Source organism: Pseudorca crassidens, chromosome 16, assembly GCF_039906515.1.
Source record: "Pseudorca crassidens isolate mPseCra1 chromosome 16, mPseCra1.hap1, whole genome shotgun sequence".
Classification (NCBI taxonomy): domain Eukaryota; kingdom Metazoa; phylum Chordata; class Mammalia; order Artiodactyla; family Delphinidae; genus Pseudorca; species Pseudorca crassidens.
In genome coordinates, this window is record NC_090311.1 from 14,553,025 (window position 1) to 14,575,734 (window position 22,710).

At 45.0% G+C, this 22,710-nt stretch overlaps 1 protein-coding gene across 4 annotated transcripts in view; it reads left to right on the forward strand.

Moving 5' to 3' along the window:
- The window catches only part of GFRA1 (GDNF family receptor alpha 1), a 205,739-nt gene extending 187,167 nt beyond the window's left edge, over positions 1-18,572 (forward strand). For all 4 annotated transcript variants that reach the window (XM_067709299.1, XM_067709298.1, XM_067709297.1 and 1 more), the window contains 2 exons: positions 13,349-13,402; positions 14,348-18,572. In XM_067709299.1, the coding sequence (XP_067565400.1) occupies positions 13,349-13,402; positions 14,348-14,503 (210 nt within the window). In that variant the 3' untranslated portion in view covers positions 14,504-18,572. The remainder of the gene's footprint in view (positions 1-13,348; positions 13,403-14,347) is intronic.
- Positions 18,573-22,710: the final 4,138 nt, after the last annotated feature.

Consider the following 22,710-nt stretch of genomic DNA (forward strand, 5'->3'; position numbering starts at 1 on the left):
AAATGTATTTCTCACAGTTTTGGAGGCTGGAAATCCAAGGTCAAGGTGTCAACAGGTCTGGTTTCTCCTGAGGCCTCTCTCCTTGGCTTGCAGATGGCTGCCTTCTTGCTGTGTCCTCACATGGCCTTTCTTCTGTGTGTGTGCACCCTGGTGTCTGTGTGTCCAAATTTCCTCTCTGTATAAGGATACCAGTCAGATTGGATGAGGGCCCGCCCTAATGACCTCATTATAACTTAATCACCTCTTTAAAGACCCTGTCTCCATCCATAGTCGGTCACACCCTGCGGTACTAAAGGTTAGGACTTCAACATATGAATTTTTGAGGGACACCATACAGCCCGTAACATACATGTAAGTGGCAGGTACTCAGCAACTAAACATCTGACATTTAAAAAAGCTCACCTATGGGGTGACTTTAAGGGGAGAAGACTGCTATTACCACAAGCATTTCCTCAATCCCCAGGGCCCTGCTAAGTGTCACCTGTACAGCCTTTGAATATGAGAGGCTCTGACTGTTGACTGGTTCTGTGGTCAAAGGAATGTGGGGAAAGGCACTTCCCTCAGGGGACTAGCTATCTCACCCAGCCTGCAAACATCAGGTGTTGTCTGCTTTGCTGAATCAGATGCTATCAGATTTCGGGCTTCTGCAAACTTAATTCAAGTAATGGTTTCTTTGTGAGTGGCATATTTGCATTGTAGCAAACTTTGGTTCAACATATTGTTAGAATACACAATACTGTAATTTAAGATATTTTACCAGCAGCAAAGGGTTTTATAATTCATTTAAAAAGTTGTAATGGGCTTGAGCATCTTCATTATAGTTTAATAATACAGCATTTTATACCCGGCTGTAAAATTTTAGCAATTGTACAATTCTATTATATAGTTTAATAATTGTTCAAATGAAGGAGAGTGTAAAGTTCCTAAAAACCAATTTAGTGACTTAGAAAAATAGCCTTTATGAAAATCTATTGTACACCTTTAATGAACCCAAATGTCACCTTTTCAACAAAGGCAGATCGCGGCATCTATTTTTCTCAACCACAAAGCCCTGCAAATTAAGCACGTAGAGTGCAGTATCTCTGAGTTATAATTTTTCTTTTTTCCTCTTTTATCCCTAATCTCCTAGAGCTGGAATAAGCCTATTGCCCCCACAGGGTGAACAGCAGCCGGGTCAGAAGAGCTTCAGTAGGAACAGGGAGTGAATTGGTTTTCTCTTAAGAAGGTTCTTTATTTTACAAATGGCCCCTTGATCTCGCCACTTCAACCCCAACTGTTAACTCTAATCAGGTCTCTTATCCATGCCTCCAAATAACCCCTACTTCACCATTCTGTGAAGTAAGTGGCAAAATGGGGAGGCCTACATTATCATATAATTGTACACTATCATTACGCTTAATAAAAGTGTTGGCAGATAGCATCAGGGAGAAGGCACTGTGTCATCTTGTCACTGGAATTGTAATTCACGTTATTATATTTCTGGGATTTTCCGGGGTGTATTGTCAGACCACTAAAGTCGATAAATAGGAGGCCCTGAGCCAGGTACACAAACACAGTAACCATGGTACTTGTGGAGCATACCCTGGGGATGCGGTCCCAGGATCCTTGGGTGCAGTGAGACTCTTGAGCGAGCCGGCCCTGGCTCGGAGCCCTGTTTCTGTTACAGAGGAATGGCAACAGTCAGAGGAAGTCCCATGTGGCTGGGCTCCTTCCTCTTTAAGGTGCAGTCCAGGGACTCGGGGCCCACAGTCCATTTCTGCTTTGTGTTACATGCAGCTGTGTCTGTGATGCGGGTGGCGGGGAGGCTGGCTCTGAGCTGCCCACCTGAGAAGGAAGCACGGGAGAGGTCACCGGCAGGGGCTGCAGCCCCTCTCCTGCATCACCCCGAGATGACACGAGTTTCCCTCCTTTTCTGTCTCCCACTCAGTGTTCTAGTTGCCTCACCCGTCTTAGTCAGCTCCAGAGAATTTCTAGCTGAAGTTTGGTGTTGCTTGAGAACAACATAAGGCTGTGCATCCCAACAGCATTTGGGTATCTTTTGCCAGGTCACGGTCATCTCAGCCATGAGGCCACAGCTGGAGGGTATTCTTGCTGCCCAGGGACAGGCATTTGCTCCAGGCTTCAGCTGTTTCCGGCCCCAGCACACGGCACCCCCTACGTTATATCAGGGTGAGGGTAGCACTTAGTGATTCTGAGTTCCTTTGGAGACGCAAGGCAGCGCCATCATTTGTTTTACTCCAAAACCAAGCTCACTTTCAGGTAATGTAACTCAAGCCTTGCTGTTCCGATTCTTGACAAGGGATCGTGCAGACAGTAGGCAAACAGTGGCATGGTAATTGCTCAAAGTTGCTTTTTTAGGAAAAAGGCTGTTGTGCTTAAGAGTGGAAAATACTGAAGGACCAGGCTTCTCTCTACAATAAAATCAAGCCTTCCTGTGGTCTACAATGGAGAGTAGTCGCATCTCCTTAATCCTTGGGTTTGTTGTCTGTAATGTGGGAATAATGAGCACAGCCACCTGGGAGGGTTGTGATAATTAAACAAATTAAAATTCTTCAGCATAGTAACTGAGCCTCCAGCACAGTAACTTTTTATCATTATTTTATCCTCCTGGTTCGTCTCTGCTGACCATGAGACAGAAGGAGCCTGAGCACTGAGGGACAATTTGGTGACTTTTATCCCAAAATTCATCTGGAAAATGAACTTGGGTGCTGTATAGGGTGTGGACCCTGTGGTTGAAACAATTTTTATTGTCACCCTTTTTTGATGTCTTCTCCTAAACTTTTTTTTTTTTCTTCTACTTTTCTCAAAAAGTGAGAATAACCACTTAAGGATAGGGACGGGAAGACCAGGCCCCCTCAGTGCATTTCGGGAAAAGCCATTAGGCCACCCGTCCCTGTGGTCCAGAGGGTAGTGAGGCTGGCCCATCAGAAGGATAGTAATTCAGCAGTCGGACAATTGTGTAACCCAATTGCTGCATAATAAACATGCTTAATAAACAGGAATAGGACGTCTGCACCATCTTGGCTATAAACATGCTCTCGTTCTGGGCAACCTACGAGAATACCTCTGAGCACACTTAGATCACATACTATAAATAAATCCAATTTCTTGTATCCCCTACTGACCTTTTATCCTTAGGACTTCTAACCAACCGTGCTTCCCTGCATAATAGACTCTGCCGTGCGCTTGAGCCGTGGAGCACAATTGTGGGAGGAAAATGGCTCTGGTTCTCTTGGGGGTGAGGTTCAGTGAAGGGCTCCCCTCCCGTGTGCTCCTCAGATTCAAGGCCCAAGAGGAGTCACGTCGTGGACAAGGCTGGAGAGGAAACGCAGGATGGGGGGCACTGAGGAGACGTTGTGGGAATTTCCCCCAGGGTGGCTGTCCCCTGCCACCCTGAGGGCTGCAGGGACCTCAGATATGACATGCGGGGTGCTCCTCTGTGGAGGCTGTCGGGGGAGTGAAAATCACCAGCGCTGGCCTGACCTCTGACTCCTTGGGTTGATTCTAGGCTGCCGCGCTGGCTCTGTGCATGCTGGCTGTGTGACCCCGGGCTTAGCACCCTTATTATGCTAAGGGTTGATCTAAGGATTACGAGAGATAATGGTACCGTGTCTGGCAGAGCCAGTATGCGTGGGCTTTAGAGTCGAAGAGGCTGAAGTCAAAGAGATTCAAATCTCAGCGCAGCCACTCGGGGCTGTGGAAGCTTGGGCAGGTCCCGACCTCTCTGAAACCTCTGCTTCCTGATCTGTACAAAAGGGGAGTAGCCCCCCTCCGAAAGTCATATGAGTCCTTGGGGAGTATGCAGTAAAATGCGGATGGGATCATTACCAATGGAGGCTTTTCTTAAGAGTAATCGTCACAGTCATTATCACTATTAGTCTATTTGGTTTTCCTCTATTTTCTTCAATATTTTTCTCTGTCTACTAAAAGTACATTTTTTTGAAGTTTTTAAATTTTTTGCTTTCCCCTTGTTTCTTGCAGCACCACCAGTGCTCCGTCTTCCCACCCAGAGAGTGAACAAAAGCCCTGGGTCCGTGCTGTCTCCAGACCTGGCATTTTCTATCAAACCTTAGTTACCACCATAAGTCACAGAGCCATTACAGGGCTGCTCTCAGCTGCACATAAACGCACAAGAGAATGAGAGGCTTAATAAATATTATCTGATGGTGATGAGGGCACGTGTCTGATGAGATTGGCTTCATGCACTTCTCGTCAGGGACCACGATGAATCTTTCCTGCTGCCCTCTGCACACTTGCGTTTCCAAATGCACATTTTGAGAAAACAAATGTTTCCTTTTAGGGCCATCCGCCTAGTTACCGTTACACCGTGGTCACTGGGTGCTTGCTCTACAAAACCCCTCCCCCACCCCAAACTAAAACATCTTTCACACAGTGTTTGGCATAATCTTATTGTTAATTGGGCATAATTTTCTAAAATGCAGCTCGTAATTGCTTCTTGTCTGAATAGTTTACTAATCAAGCAAGTTAACCATGAACAAAAACACACAGTTCTCTAATGTAGTTGGCAACCTGTGTTCGCCCCAACTTGGGGAAAAGCAAAATAGATGTAAGATGATCCTGTGGAGTAAAGGGAGGGAAGAAAGGCCAGCCCAAGCGCCCTGGTAAGCTCCCTGCTGTAGACAGTGTCTGCGCACAGCGCTGCTTGCCATCCTGCCATTAGTGTTAAATTACAAGCGCAGGGCTGCAGACATCCTTTTATGGTGTGCGGGAGACTGACAGGCAAGCCCGAGGGACTGCTTAGCTAATGGAGGACCGTTGATATATCTTACAGGACTGTATCTCTTTCATTGCATTCATTTTTAAATCCGAGGAAAGAAGATCATGAGCCAGTTCTATTCAGTATCACATTATCACAAGCCAAATTAGCTTAATCTTTTGTATTTTTCACACCCCTGCTTGAATCCAAGAACATCCAGTATAGGGACCGCAGAGAGGCTAAGAGATCATCAACAGCAACTTGGATTTTAAAAGGATTTCCACCCCGAGTATCACGTTTGATTCACACAACAACTCGTGAGGTAGGCCGTAGTAGGGCGGGGGTTATTGTCATTGGAGGTGATGGTTGAAAAGCTAGGACCAGGACCTTCCTAACCTGTGGTCTTTTTAGCATACCTTATCAGTCAATCTGGTACCAAGAGCAAGTTCTAAATCACAGTAGAAGCTCTCTTAACTGACCCTCATTTCACCAACTCACCACAGAAGCCAACCTCTCTGCCATTCTCCTGTAAACATCCAATGCCCAAGGCAGGCTGAATGCCCCAAGCTAGTGGGCATTCTCTCCTTCTGCTTACCTGGGCCCCTTGCTCTCTCCAGTGGAGGCACAGGTTTAAAAGATTCAGGAGCATTTGTTCTGAAACCTTTGGGTGCTGCTGTATTTGGTATTTTGCTTACATAATTTAATTAAATATTACATGAATGATTGACATAGGAGCACAAAAGAAAGAAAGTTGTTTCAATGAAAACTAGGTTGAATACATTAGAAAAGTTCAAATGCCTTTAAAAAAATGCCTTTGATTAGGTGTGGCCCAGACAATTCTAAAAGACTGAGAAAAATTGTAAAAATGTAGAAAGATTCTGCACTGAGATCCCTCGGTGGGTGTCAAACAAATGCCACTCCTGTTTTAATGAAACGAAAACTGGAAATTGTAGATTGTAAATGATAGGCGTAGCTTGTGCAGAACGTAAGCCAGGGAATTCCAGTCAGCAAACTCTTTCTTTAAAAAACCTTTTTAAGAAAGTGGCCTTGATCATGTATCCAAAAATCAGTGAATGACATTCAAATTCTAAATTAAAATGTTTGATACAATACATACAATGGAATATCATTCACCTTGAAAAGGAGAAAATCCTGTAATATGCAACAACATGAATGACTCTGGAGGACATTATGTTTAGTGAAGTAATCCAGTCACAAGGACAAACACTGCATGATTCCATTCATATGAGGTATTTAAAATAGTCAAACTCGTGGAAGCAAAGAACAGAATTTTGGTTTCCAGGGGCTGGGGGAGGAGGACACGAGGAGTTGCTGTTCAACAGGTATGTAGGTTCAGTTATGCAAGATGAGTAAGTGCTGGGTCTGCTGTACAACATTGTGCCTGTAGATAATAGTGCTGTGTTGTACACTTCAAAATTTAAGAGGGTAGACCTCATGTTAAGTATTCTTACCACAATAATTAAAAAAAGAAGCTTCTTGGGGCTTCCCTGGTGGTGCAGTGGTTGAGAGTCCGCCTGCCGATGCAGGGGACGCCGGTTCGTGCCCCGGTCCGGGAGGATCCCACATGCCGCGGAGCAGCTGGGCCCGTGAGCCATGGCCACTGAGCCTGCGCGTCCGGAGCCTGTGCTTCGCAGCGGGAGAGGCCACAACAGTGAGAGACCCGCGTACCGCAAAAAAAAAAAAAAAAAAGCTTCTAAATTAAAAAATTAGATACAAATGTGTAATTTTTAAGTGATTTAATGATTTTGCTCCTTAACGTCATTTCTCAATTGACCAATGACCTAAGGGCCCAGCCCCCAGCCCCCAGTGCCGTCAGGTAAAAGAGTTTCTACTCTAGGCTTGGCCCTAAGACAGGAAACCATATCACCTTTAAGGCTACGACCAACACACACACACACACACACACACACACACACACACACACACACACACACACACACACACACACACGCAATCTGGCCTCACTTCATGGGGGCCTTGTCTAAACAGCACATCTGGGATCTGAGCCTGTGCTTCCTTGGGCTAAGGAAGCGTGACTTCAGGCCTCCAGTCCTCTCCCCACCCCTTTTTATGACCAGGCTCGACCTGCCCAGAGCTTGCCAGACTAAGTAAACTTGGTACCCAGTGGGCCTTCCTAAACCTGTACAGGGTGAAACATCTTTGCAAGGTCTTCTTAGAGCTTAACGTAATGAAAGCCTTTGGGCTGAGGTTCAGGTAATATGTAGACACAGTGTCTTGGTGGGAGAAGGTAGATGAGACATGGTAGGAAAGCTGCCCAAGAATTATCACCACCCACATCTCACTCTGTCCCTCCTCATAGCCCCTCAGCCCCTCCCCAGCCTGTGCCAGAGCCCATGGGGCTGGCAGAAATCGGCTCAGAGGAAACAGAGCTGAACACAGGCTCTGAGAGACAAACGCCCACGCCCAGCGGCTCAGAGTAGACCTTATTTATGTGTCCACTTGTTTTAAGCACTGACTTGACTACACATTATTCAGACCAGTGGTTGCTACCAAGTTCATAGGAAAAGCAGAACTCACCGGGAAGGTGAGTTTCAAAATAGACAGTGACAAGGATTTTAGAAAGACTGGCCAATTGCTTGTGACCAGACCAGAAATAAAACCTCCCGTGGCTCTCCCAAATCCAACAGGCGAAATCCAAAAAGCTGAAAAGAGTATAAGACTACAGCGCACTGAGCATATGACCGTTCCTTAGCTTGGATTCACTAAGCAGGCAACTTCTTTTTTCTGTCTTTTTTGTGTGCGTAGAAATTAATTTGGGCAAATATGTGTCTAGGGCACAACAGGATTGTTATGTAGTAAGTTCTACTCATAAAAGTCTATAATCTGGTGAATCCATTTGATTAAAATGCAAAGTGAAAAATGAGAACGTAATAAGTTACCCTTCAAATTAGGTAGACAGCCTTCTTATGTTTTGCCTTACAAGAAAATGTAAGATGCGTAGATTTAAACGGAGAAATGGCTTTGAGTTCTGGACTATTTTGGAAAGAACTCATGCAATGGTTTTCCCTAGCAAAGGTCCAATTTATGCTGCAGAAGAGGCTGGTATGCTGATAAGCTGATATTGACAAGGGTGATAGATGCAGCTCGGTACTTAGTACTGGAGAGCAACGTTGATGGCGTTTTACAGTCTGTGTATTTCTGTTTATTGCTTGTATTCTGTCATTAAGCAAACAGGTTCTTAATATAGCAAATCTCCCTAATCAGTAAAGCAAGGGAGAAGAGAAGCAGAAGCATCATTAATTATGACCATTTGGCTGCGGCCTGGACAATCTGTTGCTATTGGATTGAGCAACTTCCTCTGGTTTTATTTTCTGGAGGTAGAGCAGAAACTGGCTTTTCTTATACATGGAGGAGAGTAGAGAAATGTTCCATGCCCTGCTGGCTGACAGCTGCCTAAAAACCCAAGATTAAACATTGGCTTCTCTACAGAAATGGAGTCCTGGGGCAGCAAAGGCCAGACTGCAAGTGGGTATGCTATTAAGTCTCCAATTCCATAAGCAGAGCAAGTGTGCAGCTCCAAAGCCTGATCTGACCCGAGGCTCGGGGAGAACCCACCGCGGGCAGAACGTGTTGTGTACACGGTGCCCAATGAGCTGGCTTGACTGAGAGCTATGAACTGTCTGTGTGCCTGGGCATTCTGTACCGGAGAGCAGTGGGCACCAGGCAGGCTTCCCAAATGCTAATCACAGGGGTAAAAAGCAAGGGAGTAACAGAGGTTAACGGCATCCAATGCATTTATTAACCCTTTAGTGCCAGGGCCTGGGGAGGTCTGGCCACAATTACAGTGCCATGGAAATTCTATTATGCGACATTCCTGGACGTGGGATTACTGCCAGCGACAGTTTTATGAGACTGCTGCAGGGACAAGGCTTATGGAGAGCCTAAAGAACAAGTTCCCTGGTTTTCCAGAACGACAGCAAAGCTACTGGTTTGTGGATGGTGTCTCCAGCATCCTCTTCAGCTTCTCCAGGTGAAAACCCTGTGGTACTGTGTTTTGGTGGTGTTGTTTCCCCCAACTCCGAGTCAGGCAGCTTCTCCCATAACCGCATAACTATGAGTGAGCTGTTACGAAACCCGCTTTCATAAAAGGGATTAAATAATTCGTTTTTCAACATGCTGTAACAATGGTTAAAATTGACTTTTAGAAAAATTGAAATCCATTCTCTTCTCTTCTTCTTTATCCCTGTCTCCTTTTTAAGAGATACGATATTTTAAAGCCACAAACTGTAAGGTTTGGTGCCTAGATAGGTCTGGGCTGGCCAGGCTCTGTGTTGGGCCCCTGCCTATCCTCTTAATGAGCAGGGCTGTCGAGCTTGCAGACAGGACTTGTTCCATTATTACACCCCTGGTTTTACCCGTTTAGGGCTCGGCAATGGTGCTCTTCCAGTTTCTAACTTGCCTTATACCTTGCAAGATCTCAGAAGTTTTGGTTTCCTTTTTGTTTCTTTAATCTTCCTGGGACAGTCCCAATTTTCATCAACGGAGGCAATGTTTAAAATATGTAAATACTCTTTGCAGTAGTTGAAGGTGAGAGATGCCCTATAATTTTATCTTCTTGCGTTTATCAGGCCTGACTAGCAAGACAGCGATAGCTTGATGTTTTAAAAAAGGCTCAGGATAAAAGCCTTTAAAATGTGGAAACAGCAGGTTGTTCAGGCTTCTACAAGGGGCTTTAAGAGCCAGATTTTCCTAAGTGGACTTTGGATCTGCATAGGTAGATTTCTGACCCTCGGTGGTCACCCGAGGGGTTCAGACTGAATACAGGACTTATAAGCATGCCGCCAGCTAGACATACGTAGGTCTGAATCCCCAGGCTCTGCCCCTCCAGCTTACGAACCCTTAAGAGTCACTGGACGCCCAGTTGACGCCACTCAGTCCAAGCAGCAGACCCGCTGGCCCTCATTTTGTAATATATACCCCAGGTTTGGTGTAGGATTTTAAAAGATCTCATGTCTATGTGCAACCCGTCGATTCTTTTACCCAGGTGCTGCCTGCTATTCCAACAACCACTAACATCTGTTCTTTGCCTTCTAATCACACTCACAGGTGTTAGTGTGGTTCATGCAAAGTTCTGGCGGAACTAGAGGGCTGCTCTTCTTTGCCTCTGCAGTTCTGGGGGGTTTCCCGGCCCCCCAGACCTCTCGATGGGAAGCAGTGTTAATACGCTCTGTAGGCAGAAGCTTCTGAGGCCAGTGTGCGTGGACGGCTAAGCCTCTGGAGCGCTAGGTGCTTCTGCTGGGTTAGGAAATGGTTTGACAGGAGAGAAGGCATTTTCTCAGAGCCTTTGCAGAGGCCTGGTGGCGCACGGTTATTTTCACTCAGCGGTTCGTCCTGTTCTGCCCACCAGAATGGTTCTCAAGGCCAGATGAGCTTGGAGCTGCTGCCTCCACCTTAAGTAAAGCCAGTGGAGATACAGGGAGACAAAGCCAGAGGTTGATTATTTGCTTTAGATACAGGCCAACAAGATGCCTGCTTTGGGGGAAGAAGATCCCAGAGCCTTCACAGACTTGGAGCTGGTCTCAATGTATTTTCTTGTGTGATCAAACAGTCATCCCAGCCATTCTCAGATGGGAGGCAAGAGCATGTCTACCCGGTTGTATGACTCTAATCCTGTACAAAGTCGAGCTCTCAGTGACCACTGAGGACCAGAATCTACCTATGTTGAGGTAGAGTCCACTTAAGAAAATTGGTTAAGATAGAGACCTTTTCTAGTCCATTGGTGGAAGCCCCCTTTACAATCGTGTAATAGATGGGCATTTTACTAGTACATTAACAGGTCCCTGAAGTGACTGAGTGTAGCTAGTGAGTCTCTCAGATGCTATAGATGATGAGTGATACACTGCATGCTGGTGCTAATCAATAGAACAAAAGCGGAGGAGGCCTATCAGCCCTTGGGTCTCTTAGAGGGCACTGCAGTCTAGGACGCTGAGGTGGAGCTTAGCTGTGACCACAGCACAGAACAGAAACAACTTGAAGAAATAATGTGGCCCAGACTAGAAGTCAGGCTGCCTTCTCTGCACGTTTTAGTGAACTTCTTAGTTATGCAAAAGCCCTTAATGAGGGTTGTCTTTTGTAGATTACCGCCTAGAAAAGACAGAATGTGATGTTTTAGGGCCATTTTGGTGTCTGGCACAATTCCAACCTTGAACAGAAATAAAACGTGCAAAGTTCTACATATTATTCTCTACAGGTTACAATGCAACGGACCAGATTTGCTATTAATATGGATTAAAAGTAGGCCTTTGAGTAAGGCTCAATTCCTCTTCTGATTTGCCCTCTGATCTTCTTATACATAACATTTAGTGACCTTTGAATAGCCCAGGAATGCTTCACAGTGTCTTTTTCTTGACGCCTGTTTAAAGGTTTCTATTTCATATTCACAGCGGGCATATGCAAATAGAGGTAAAGGTTATGACACTTCCCACGTAGCATTATGGTCAATAAATTACTCCTTGGGTGAACATGCTATCATTTCAGGCTAGCACGTCTTCAACAAGTTGCAAACGTTGTCCCGCAGTAGGCAGCCTGCCAGGGCATTCCCACAGAGCTGGTTGCCCAGATACTCCTAGATTCAGGTGTTTTGCTTAACCAGGGTCATCCTGTCGACAAATGAGTTCTTGGTCTTTCGACGCCAAAGGGCTCCTAGTTTCAGGGGGAGGGGGCTATGGGAGGGATTCTTTGTGTGGCTTTTGGGGACAGGGGGAGCATGAAGACCCAAGCATGCCAGGGTTGCCTGGGAGAAACTGTAAAGCAGGAAAGAGCACAGTTCCATTCAGGAGTTTCAGAGACTTATCTAAATCTTGACTCTAAAGTAGTTTACTGTGTGCCCTTGGATAAGTCACTTAACTTCTCTGCACTCTAATTTGTTTTCCTTTACAAAACAAGAGAGCTGCACTGGGTTAGCAGTTTTTATTGTAATTGTTTGAGCAATGGAACCTTCCCTCCACCTCAGTTCTCAGGTAGAAACCCAGTGGAAACTTGCTTCATTTGTGAGGAAATAGGGGGCTTAAAGCCCTCACAGCTCAGGAACTTGTAACTGCCCTAAAGCAGTTTTCAATAAAATATGTATTTATTTGTATTGCATAGGTAACGTACATGTATTTTTTTAAAACATCTTTATTGGAGTATAATTGCTTTACAATGGTGTGTTAGTTTCTGCTTTATAACAAAGTGAAACAGTTATACATATACATATGTCCCCATATCTCTTCCCTCTTGCGTCTCCCTCCCTCCCACCCTCCCTATCCCACCCCTTTAGGTGAACAGTATGGAGGTTCCTTAAAAAATTAAAAATAGAACTACCATATGACCCAGCAATCCCACTACTGGGCATATATCCTGAGAAAACCATAATTCAAAAAGAGTCATGTACCAAAATGTTCATTGCAGCTCTATTTACAATAGCCAAGACATGGAAGCAACCTAAGTGTCCATCAACAGATGAATGGATAAAGAAGATGTGGCACATACATACAATGGAGTATTACTCAGCCATAAAAAGAAACAAAATTGAGTTATTTGTAGTGAGGTGGATGGACCTAGAGTCTGTCCTACAGAGTGAAGTAAGTCAGAAAGAGAAAACCAAATACCGTATGCTAACACATATATATGGATTCTTAAAAAAAAAAAAGGTCATGAAGAACCTAGGGGCAAGACGGGAATAAAGACACAGACCTACTAGAGAATGGACTTGAGGGTACGGGGAGGGGGAAGGGTAAGCTGGGACAAAGTGAGAGAGTGGCATGGACATATATACACTACCAAACGTAAAATAGATAGCTAGTGGGAAGCAGCCACATAGCACAGGGAGATCAGCTCGGTGCTTTGTGACCACCTAAAGCAGTTTTAAGATGGATGGATCTGGGGTCCGTAATGCCCTTCACGATTCCTGAAGGGGACCTGTCTGAAAGAGTCCCTGCCCTGTGCCTTAGCCCCCAAGCACTGAGTGGTTTTCCCACTAGAGGGCAGCCACATGAGCCCAGGACCACATCCGTTTTTGTCATATCACCGTATGCCCAGCGCTGGAAAATAGCTTGGTAAGTGTTTGTGGACTGGAACAACTAATAAACAAATGAACAAACACACAAGCTTCAGGAAGACCTATCTTTATATTACTAATAAATGTGGATTTTTATTGCACCATTTTTACCTAGAAGGCAGTTCCTAAACATTAACTTTCAGAACTATAAATGAGTTCAAAATGTAAATGACTTCAAAATTTTTTCTTTTGTAACCTGTGCAGTGACTTTGAAATGAGGTGGGTACAAACTGAGATGTACTATGTCAAACACACCAAATTTGGAAGATTTAGTATGAAAATAAAAGAATGTAAAGTATCTCATTAATCATCTTTTATATTGATTACATGTTGAAATGGTAATATACTGAGTTAAAGAAAATGTGATTAAAATTTTCTTCACCTGTTATCACTTACGTGGTTAGGAGAAAAATTTAAGTTATATATGGGCTCACAGTTGTGGCTCACATATTTCTGTAAATGGCACGGTCCTAGACAGTTAATCATCAGTAATTACTCTTCCATAGTATGTATGAGTGATTTTGTGTGTGTGCGTTTTTGTCTCTTTCCAGGCACAGAAGCTGAAATCCAATATGTCGGGAAGTCCACACCTCTGTCTTTCTGATGTAAGTTGTTTCTTTCTGAGTCTCCCTGCATTTATAGAAACAGAGCCTTTGGGACCCTGGAACAGGATATGATGTGAAGGGCTCAAAGACAACAAGGTTTCAGGTCCAGAAAAAATCTAAGTCACCCTCAATGTCCCTCTGCCGTTTGAGCCAGGTGCAGTCTTCAGATCCTAGTGCCCAAAGTGAGAACCAAGTGTGGACCCCAGGATCCTAATCTCAGAACTGGACCAGCACAAATACCATTGTCCCAGTACCATGATAATCTCTGTGGTCACAGTCATATGAATTCATCTGGCACAGAGAAGATACATAACGACTCTCGCTCCTTACCAGATGTCCTTTGACCTCCACAGCAGCCCAGAAGTAGCCAAGGCGGGCCACATTACACTCCCCAATCTACAAGTGAGAGGGTGGTTGATTCTGTCACAATCATAGCTCATTGTGGCGGATGTGGCATTATGGGATTGAGCAGGTGCTAGGGATGGGGATGAAGGAATCAATCCTGGGGAAGGACAGCTGTGCTGACTGGGAATTTGGGAGCCTGGGCTTTGGTCGGGACTCTCTGAAAAGCAGGGCGAGATCCTTCATCTATGAAGTCCATGGTTGAACCAGCCAATGGAGGGAAAGGCTACTGCCTTCTCTGCCAGTCTCCAATGCGATTTGTGACCCATCTCTGCATGAACTCATACTTGCTTGGGCAAGTTTCCCAAGATGATTCTTCCTGCCCTCCTTCATGATGGAGAGAGACAGCAGGCATCCCTCCTCGGTCACTGGTACCCAGAAGGAGAATGGCTCCATGTTGCACAGTTGCTGGGGGACCTTGGGAGTGAGGGTAAAATCTCGGGTCAGCTTGGTGAGCAGTGAGAGAGAAAGAGTGCGGTTAAAATATGCCTTGATAGAACGAACACGTGCAGTGGGTGATAATGAAAACATTCTTTCTTACAGCGTGATTACGAAAAGGATGGTCTTGCTGGGGCTTCCAGCCACATAACCACAAAATCAATGGCTGCCTCTCCAAGCTGCAGTCTGAGCCCACTGCTGGTCCTGGTGGCAACTGCCCTGTCCACCCTATTATCTTTATCTTTGGCTGACACATCGTAGCTGCATTTAAAAAACAATATGGACATGTAAAAAGACAAAAACCAAGTTATCTGTTTCCTGTCCTCTTGTATATCTGAAATTCCAGTTTTAGGAACTCAGTTGAGACACTGCTAAAACAGTTTCATCCAACTGGAACTTTTTTCTTTCTTTTTTCTTTTTTTTTCCTAAGAAAGCTTCTTGTGATCCTTAGGGCTTATATGGGATCCCCGATACAGTGCTACATTCCAAACTCAGAAGGCTTTGGGGCATGCTGTATTGTAAGGGGACAGTTTGTTGATTTGGCTGTAAAGCAAACTGGGGCCATGTTTTTCAAGAGGACGATGAGGATGGTGATTTTAACAATTTAACTCTGGCCTTCACTAGCTAGAGAAGGAGTTAGTATTTCTAAAGAATCTTCCATATCTCATGTAATAGGTTTTATTTCTGATGACATGACTGCAGCGGTACACGGATGCCAGGTTTTTTTGGTCACAAAGTGAAGATCCTCATCAAGACAATCTTGATGGACTTTGTGCAAACAGGCTTGTACCAATGTTCACTTTTCTATATGTACTAGTATTTTCCGTGCTAAGTTTATGCGCTGTAAACAGTTCTGCACTCTCCTACAAAAACAAAAAATACCTGTCACATCCCAGTGTAGTGTCTGTCTTCTAGTCAGAATACAGAGTGAGAGTGGGCATGAGACTTCACAGAACCTTGACCACTGAGACATTTTCCTAAGCCTTACCTGAGTGAGAAGCCCTTAAACTAACAAGAGTCAAATACAGCTGAAGCATCATTCCAACACTCTTTACACGTATGAGGTCATATGTAGAAAAAAATTTTACTACTAAATGATTTCAACTACTGGCTTTCTGTATTTTGAAAGCAATGACATTGTCTTCATTTTTTTTACTGGTGGTTTAATACAAAATACACGGAGCTTGTTTTCCTCTCATAAGTAGCGTTAACTCCAATGTTCACAAAGACAGCTCTTCAAAAGCGGGCTCTGCATCACGTGATTGTGGACAGGCAGGAGGACACAGAGCAGCCAAGCGTTGTCTTTTATCATTTCCTGAAACGCAAGCGTGCATACCTGTGAGGAAACCAGCAGCCACTCGTAAATGTTCTACATTGTCCAGGGGCACCCTTGCCAGTTGACACAGACCAGTACCTTGGTGTTCATGTTACTTGACTGGGACGGGGGTTGGGACTTGCTGCCCTTTCTTCGGAAGCAGATCCATGCCAGGGTACTCAGTTCTTTTCCTAAGGATTGTCTTGACTCCCATCTGTCACGGCTTGGCCGCTGCGTAGAGCAGTTGGGTCTGAAGGTCGTGGGGAGTCTGCTTGCACCGTGTTCTGTGTCCTCCATGACAGACTGTGACTGATTCTGCAAAAAAGAAAAAAGGTTTGTGGATCCAGAGGGTCACGAATAAGGTCTGTGGAGCTGAGTTGATTGGCACAGAGACACAGAACAGAACAGGACTCTGGATATAAGGCATTTGGCTTGTTGCTGCACGTCCTCTTCTATTGTTCTTTTCCTTAAACGAATAGACTCAAAAGTGCACTTTTGAAGTCTGGTTGAAATGGTGAGATTCGAAATCTACAAGGATCGAGTGCTAGTAGCCATGTTTCTTTGAAACTGAATAGAGGCGAGGAGATTCCACCCAATAGAGTATTGGAAGCGTTCGCTTTCTTCCCATATCAATAGAGGGGTGGAGGGGGGAGACCCACAGTGCACATTTCATCCTGATTCCCTTTGCCCACGGATGTTTGCCTTGTAAGAATTAATCAGATTACTAGGGTGGGAAATCTATTAAACCCAAGATGAAGGCATAGCCTTTTAGCTCTATTGGTGTTTGAAGTACATTTATATCCAAATGTTAATAAACATAAATGTATATACTAAGTACCGAGTTTTTTCACTTCAAAATGTTTTCAAGGGGAACTCATCAAACAAATTCAATTAGTGAAAGGTTTCCTAAAGACTCTTCCTTTGAATAAACACATTAAACATGTCGAAATACTTGGAATTCCAGTCATCTGTGAAAGCATATCTCTTACAGAGCATATTTTGTTTTAATTAAGGTATCTCTATGTATCTACATTGGACTAATTGCATAGAGGTCTGATTCTATGTAATCTACTGTAGAAAGCTATTGATTACTTCTGTAATAAACAGCAGCTCTAATTAGCTTCAGATGACCAAAGAGGAAATAGGAGTTATCAGAGCTAACAAGAGTGGCTTTCGGTGAAGAACCATGGATGTGCAGCACATAAATTAAATTGTGAAAAGCCTCATCTTTTCACCAACACAGATCTCATTTTTCTTCAGAGATAGAAGCATAGGAGAGTGACCAAATCGTCAATTTGAAAATAAATTACTGCTTAAGTAAACAGAGGGAAGGATGTTCCATGACAACTTGTTAGAGAGATTCTTATAAAATCATGCCAAGCAAGTGTTTCTGCCATTCGGGGTGATCTCAGTTTAACACGGTGCCCCAGAAACACCATCATTTGCCCCAGTACTGGAGCAGGCAAAACCTTTTACCTATCCAGCTTCCTCTGGCAGTGCTAAAAGCAAAAAATGGTTCACTACTTCCGGTCCTGCAGGCCCTGCATGGAAAGTGTCACCAAAATACAAGGGCTGTCTGCTGAGGTGTGGGCCTGTTGGAGAAGGCCTCTCATTGTAGTTGATTTTGGCAAACAAAAACAGTAACTTACATCCATGGAGACCGTGGCTCCCAACTCAAGTCTGGCTATGCTCTACTCATTTCAGAGAAAAAAAGGCAAGATTGCCAAACCGATTAGAAGCACATTTTCAGTCCCCTTGATGTTGAATGTATTTGAGCGAGAGGTGTTTGAGTATCTTTTTAAATAGAGTACACGAAGGAAGAAGGGCACAGTAAAGAGGGGGAATTCAGAATGCCACCTGAATATATTTTTCCATATCTGGTTTTTTTCAAGCCTCTAGTAAAAAAAAGTGTAAGTTGAGAATGACATAGATTATTTTTCATTAAGTATAGCAAACTGTATGCAAAGTGTGAAAGGAGTGTGGTTTTCCATTAAAAAAATTTTTTTTTAAACGATTCTTTATTCTGTAGTAAAAAATGTTTTAGAAGCTACTTCTTCAAGGAAAACAAATATAGGACAGGGCTCCTCCAGAGCCACTGTGGCCTTTGATCTAGTCTATGTTAAGATTGTTTCTATCTTGCACATGCTCCGAGGATGGGTTGTCTCCAGCTGCATCCCCATTTCCCACCTGCCTCTTTGTACTCTGAATCAGACACTCCCAAACACTCCATCTGCTGAGCTAGGAAAGTGGGAGAGAGGAAGCATTTCTAAATCAGTGTTAAGTGCTTGGGAAAAGACATGTAAGAGCAGTGAGAGTTTATATAATTAGCAAATTCTGTTCTTAGAATCCAGCAAAAATGTATTTCTGTTGTTATTATTTACAAAACAGTGGCCTCGGAGGAGCTGTCTTTTGGAAAATAAGTTTTCATTCATGTCGTCAGGAATGCACGACTTATTTGAGTCAATAAACTGCGGGCCAGAAAATGACCTGCTTAAATGAATGCACATTTTCTCATTCTCTTTCAAGCTGTTCTTGAGCTCTTGGATTCATACCCCCGCGATCTTTCTTGCTTCTGCTCTTTGATAAAACAAATGAGACCATGTCAGACCCATCGTTTCAAGAAAGACCGAAAAGCAATGACAACACACAAGAGTCAGTTACCAATGGCCTGAACATGATGTTGGCCAAAGTGCCTGTCTGCACTGAGTTCGGGGAGTTTGAAGAGATGAAGCAAAATCAAGGTTCCGCAAGAGACCACGTGCCCTTGGTGAATGGAGCATGCAGTCTGGTCCAAACAGAAAACCTGTCCCAACAAAACACCCAGAGTTCCTTGAATTAGACACCAGCGCCTTTGTAAGAAGCATGCCAGAGCTAATATCTGGAGGGCAGAGGAAGGAGTTCTTTTCAGAAATTCTAAAACAGCAAAGCAGCTGGGAATTTGGTTAGATATCCTTACAAGCTATGTTTTTCGCTCATCCCTGAGATAAGCATCTCGTGTGTAGATCTGATACCTCTTGACTTTGACACAGCTTTTATTCTCAAGTGACCATTTATTTGAATTCTGTCGTCTAGAATTCTTCAAGACGACTGTACCTCTGAAATATATTCTCACTGCAGAGGCCTTAAATCTGTGGGTTTTGCCACCGCCTCCATCCTGGGATGTATTCAGTGGGACACTTTCATTTCCCAAGGGTCATTATCTTAAGACATTGGCGGATTCCCTTCTCTCGCATATCGATTATTGATAACCCCGGTCCCCACCCTTGTTTCTTGTTGCCCAAGTATTTAACGGAGTCCCTTCCCATCAATTCTTCATCGTAATCATTCTAAATTTAGTCCTACCCAAATTCATTCTTGTTCTGTCAGATGCCCATCCTGCACGTAACCCTGGCTTTTTGAAGACAGAGAAGTCTCTAAGGAGCCAGGCGATCTGAAGAGGATGCTAATCCCAGAGTAGAAAGTTCATCCATCCAGCCCTCCCCTGAACTCCCCCTTCTTAGCTCTGGGATTGTCTTGTCTCCTGCCTCCTCGCCAAGCATCCCTTTGTAGTTCCCAGAGCTCTCTGACGAGCTTCTCCTCCCTCCCGGAGACAGCCTGGGTCTTTCAGCGGGATGCACCACCTGCACTCCTGATTGTTCTGAGACCCAGCCCAGAGGGGTGGGGAAGGCACGCCAGCCCTGTTTCAATAAACTGCCTGCAGAGAACCGCAGCCTGTAACAGTCATCGAGCTCCCAGCCCCCTGAGGTCCCCAGGCTCATTTGACCAGCGCAGCTGCGACTTCGGCAGTCTGCCTCTGGCAGGTGCCCATAGCAGCATCTTGTTCCACTGCCACAGGGAATTTATTTTTGCTCAAGGGCAGCTGCCAAACCCAGCACCAGCATCAATAGAAGGTTTTCTCTGATTTTCTTCTCTTCATCCCAGGTCCGGCTGTCTTACCAATCCCCACTTTTCGTTTTGCAGGACGTGCCAAAAGACTGGCCGGAGACCATCAGTCCCTTTCTTCTTTTGAACCTCTCTTCCCGCTCACCCTAACAGCTTCCCTAGCAGAAAGCATGACCCATAGTAGGAAATTAAACACTTCTGGGTGAATGAAAAACTTTAGGACATTGAAGGGTTTCATTCTGAAATCCAGTAGCAAGGACTGGCCCATTTGCGTCATCTTACGGCACTGAGCTGTTATGCATCGGTGCTGAAGGTGTCCTCCTGAGGTTATTGAGGGTGACCTGGGAGAAAGGGTGAAAAAAAGTGTTAGGATCAAAGCGGCTTTGTCTGATGCATTCCCTGCCGAGAGGTGGAAAACTAGCATTTGTCCCCAGAAGAGCTGAGCGTGACCAGCCAGTCCCAGCAGGCTCACGGCGTCCACCAGGAAGGACAGGACCCCAAATGGGGTAGACTTTGTGGGAAATTAGCCGGTGAGTCTGATGATGTTTTAATCTGCCTCAAGTGCAGGATGCTGGCAAGAAAGATGGACCACCCTGCCAGTCCTGACCAACCCCAGGGATGCAGCCTCCGCCAGCATCCTGAGAAGTGAACTCAGGTGCTTAACAATTCAGCACACTTAGGGAACATCTACTGTACTTGAACGAAGCTCCATTTGGAGCCGAAGCTCCCGCACGAGTAACTTGAGAATCTAGGGCCCTTTGACAGCGGCTTAGGGTAACAACCGTCCTTTCCAGATTGGCAGAATCCTTCACTTTGATATCCTTTGGAGAATCTAAATTCTCTTTATAAATAGTCCGTGAAGCTGTTTTTCAGACTCAGTCTCTAAGAGGTAAGTCCCAGTCCACATGCGTACAACCCACCCAGCCTACCCATCGTGAAGCAGGCAGATACACCCACCCTCAGCCTGTGCCCTCAAGGCCGCCATGGAGAGCCCAGTGGGGTCACCCCTCTGATCCTCAGAGGGCCGTGAGCACGGCCAAGCCTGTGGGCCAGTGGAAGTCCCAGCTGTCAGGGACCGGCCGTGGTGCTGGTGGGAATGGGAGACACCAGAGCTGTCCGCCAAACATAACACAGATCTTAGAACCAGAGTAAAGTAGGATGAGGAATTGGAACACCCAGTAGATGCCCGGGTGTAGGAAACGCAGGCTGTTAGGAGTCGGTAAAGGCCTGTCGTCTGTCAGCCAGCCGGCCGGGCGTCTGCAGGTCCAGGGGAAGGTACTCGGCTTTCTTGACACCAGTGGCGCTTAAAGCTCTATCGATAAAGCTCCCTCTCTCTTTCTGTGTCGCAACTGCTGCAGGGCTGTATGATCCAGCTTTACCTTCCTGGCACGCAAAGCATGCTTGATCCGGAATTTGGTTTTTCTATCTTTTAGCTTTAGCTGAAGGCATTTCTGAAATGCGGGCGGGGCGGGGGGAAGGAGAATGGAAGCCATAGAACCAAATCACAGATTGCCCTGCCTTATTTGGTGTGGTCTCCCAGTAATCAGACACTTCTGATGCGCTTTTCTGGATTCAGAAATAGCAGATTGTCCTCAGAGGGTTGAAGAAATGATTTCAGAAACCTGAAATGCAGGGCCTTATAGTTCTCCTAATTATCTGTCTTTTCTTTTTCTCCCTTCTCTCCCCCAAAGGAGGTGGGGAAACGCTTTTTACCAGAGTTTGCTTTAAAGAGTTTTCTCATCCTCTGTGCCTTTTCCCTTGATATTGAAATTATTTTCTCTTGTTTAATCCAGCTCCTGCTGAGAAGCTGTGTGAGCTGTAGGAAGTGGGATTGTTTTGCTGTATCTTTTGGACGGTGTTGCATTCTTACTCTTAACCCGAGGGTACGTCTCAGTTGCGTTCGTTCTGTTTCATGCAAGTTCACAATACAGGTGGAAGAGAAGAAGGATTCTGGTGTTTAGGATCATTTTAGAATTCTGTCCCGGGAGAGGGGTTCAGACCCTCAGCCTCGCCAGAGCTGGGGTGAGGGGTGGAGGGAGCCCCGCTGAAGCCCCCAGTTAGGAGAGGATACGGGTGAGCAGCTTTCTTTCCGGTCGCCATTTTATATTGTGTGTTGCCTGAGTTTTCCACATGTAGAAGATAACGCGTTTATTTCACCATCTCGTGTACCTGCTTCCCGAGGAACCTGGATGTTCTCCTGGGGTCCTTCCCTCGCGGCTTCCTCACACAGCTGTTTTGCAACGTGCTTTATTCCCGTCACCCACGGAAGACCATCTCCACGCAGAAGTACACGTTTTGTTCTTTGGACTTTGGAAGTAGTTTTGCGATGTTTAAATTTTCTGTTAGCATATTGCCTAAGCATTGCAGAATGTATGTACGTAGTCCCTTCAGCCGTCTCCCTCACCCCAGAATATCCTAATAAACATTGTTTTCTTTCTTAAAAAAATGATTATTGTGTCTTCTTCTTTTATCTCAATTCACTGGAAAGTGATATTGAAATCTCCAAATACTAGAAATCCCCAGTGTCGAGACATTGAGGGGTGTCTGGTCCTGTGGGTCCCTGGTCTCTACCCACTAGATGCCAGTGGCAACTTCTCCCCTCTGCCAAAGACAATGTCAAATCCCTAGGAGGGGGAGGCAGCAACAAGGCCCGCCTTGTTGAGGCCACGGTTTTAGACCCAGCCTAAGAGCTCGTATGTGCAATACCAAAAGGAACTAGGTTCTAGTGTAGGGCCACGGCTGATAGCTATCTCATGTCTTCAACATGCAGTTTTATATTGAGAGGATAGAGTGGGTGGGTCCTCTCGTTACTATCATATGTGTATTGAGTTATTTGTATAAACTTAGAAATAGTAAGTGTTTTGATAAAAAGTAAAGACAGAGTGAGCCATTTTCTTACTTCCAGCATCCAGCTCAGTGGCTGGCAAGGAAGAATCACTTTATATCACATGAGGCCAGATTTTCTCTTTTAGAATTAGCATCATGATCATGGTTGCCCAAAATATGACTCCCCCACTTCCCTGGGGAAGTTATCATTTCTGGCACCTTATCACCTCCAGGATTTTTAAGGCGAATTATTAAAACCCAAATCGCAGTAATTAACTTCACCATTGTCGTTTGCTTCAGTCTGAAAATCGCAGCCCACTCAACCCCAAGAAGACCTTGCTGTTTTGGAGGACAGAAGCCTGTGTTTCACTTGAGATTCTGTAGAACACTTTTGTTCTTTTTCATTCAACTGGGTTTTCCTACTCCCTTGCTTTCTGAGCTGCTT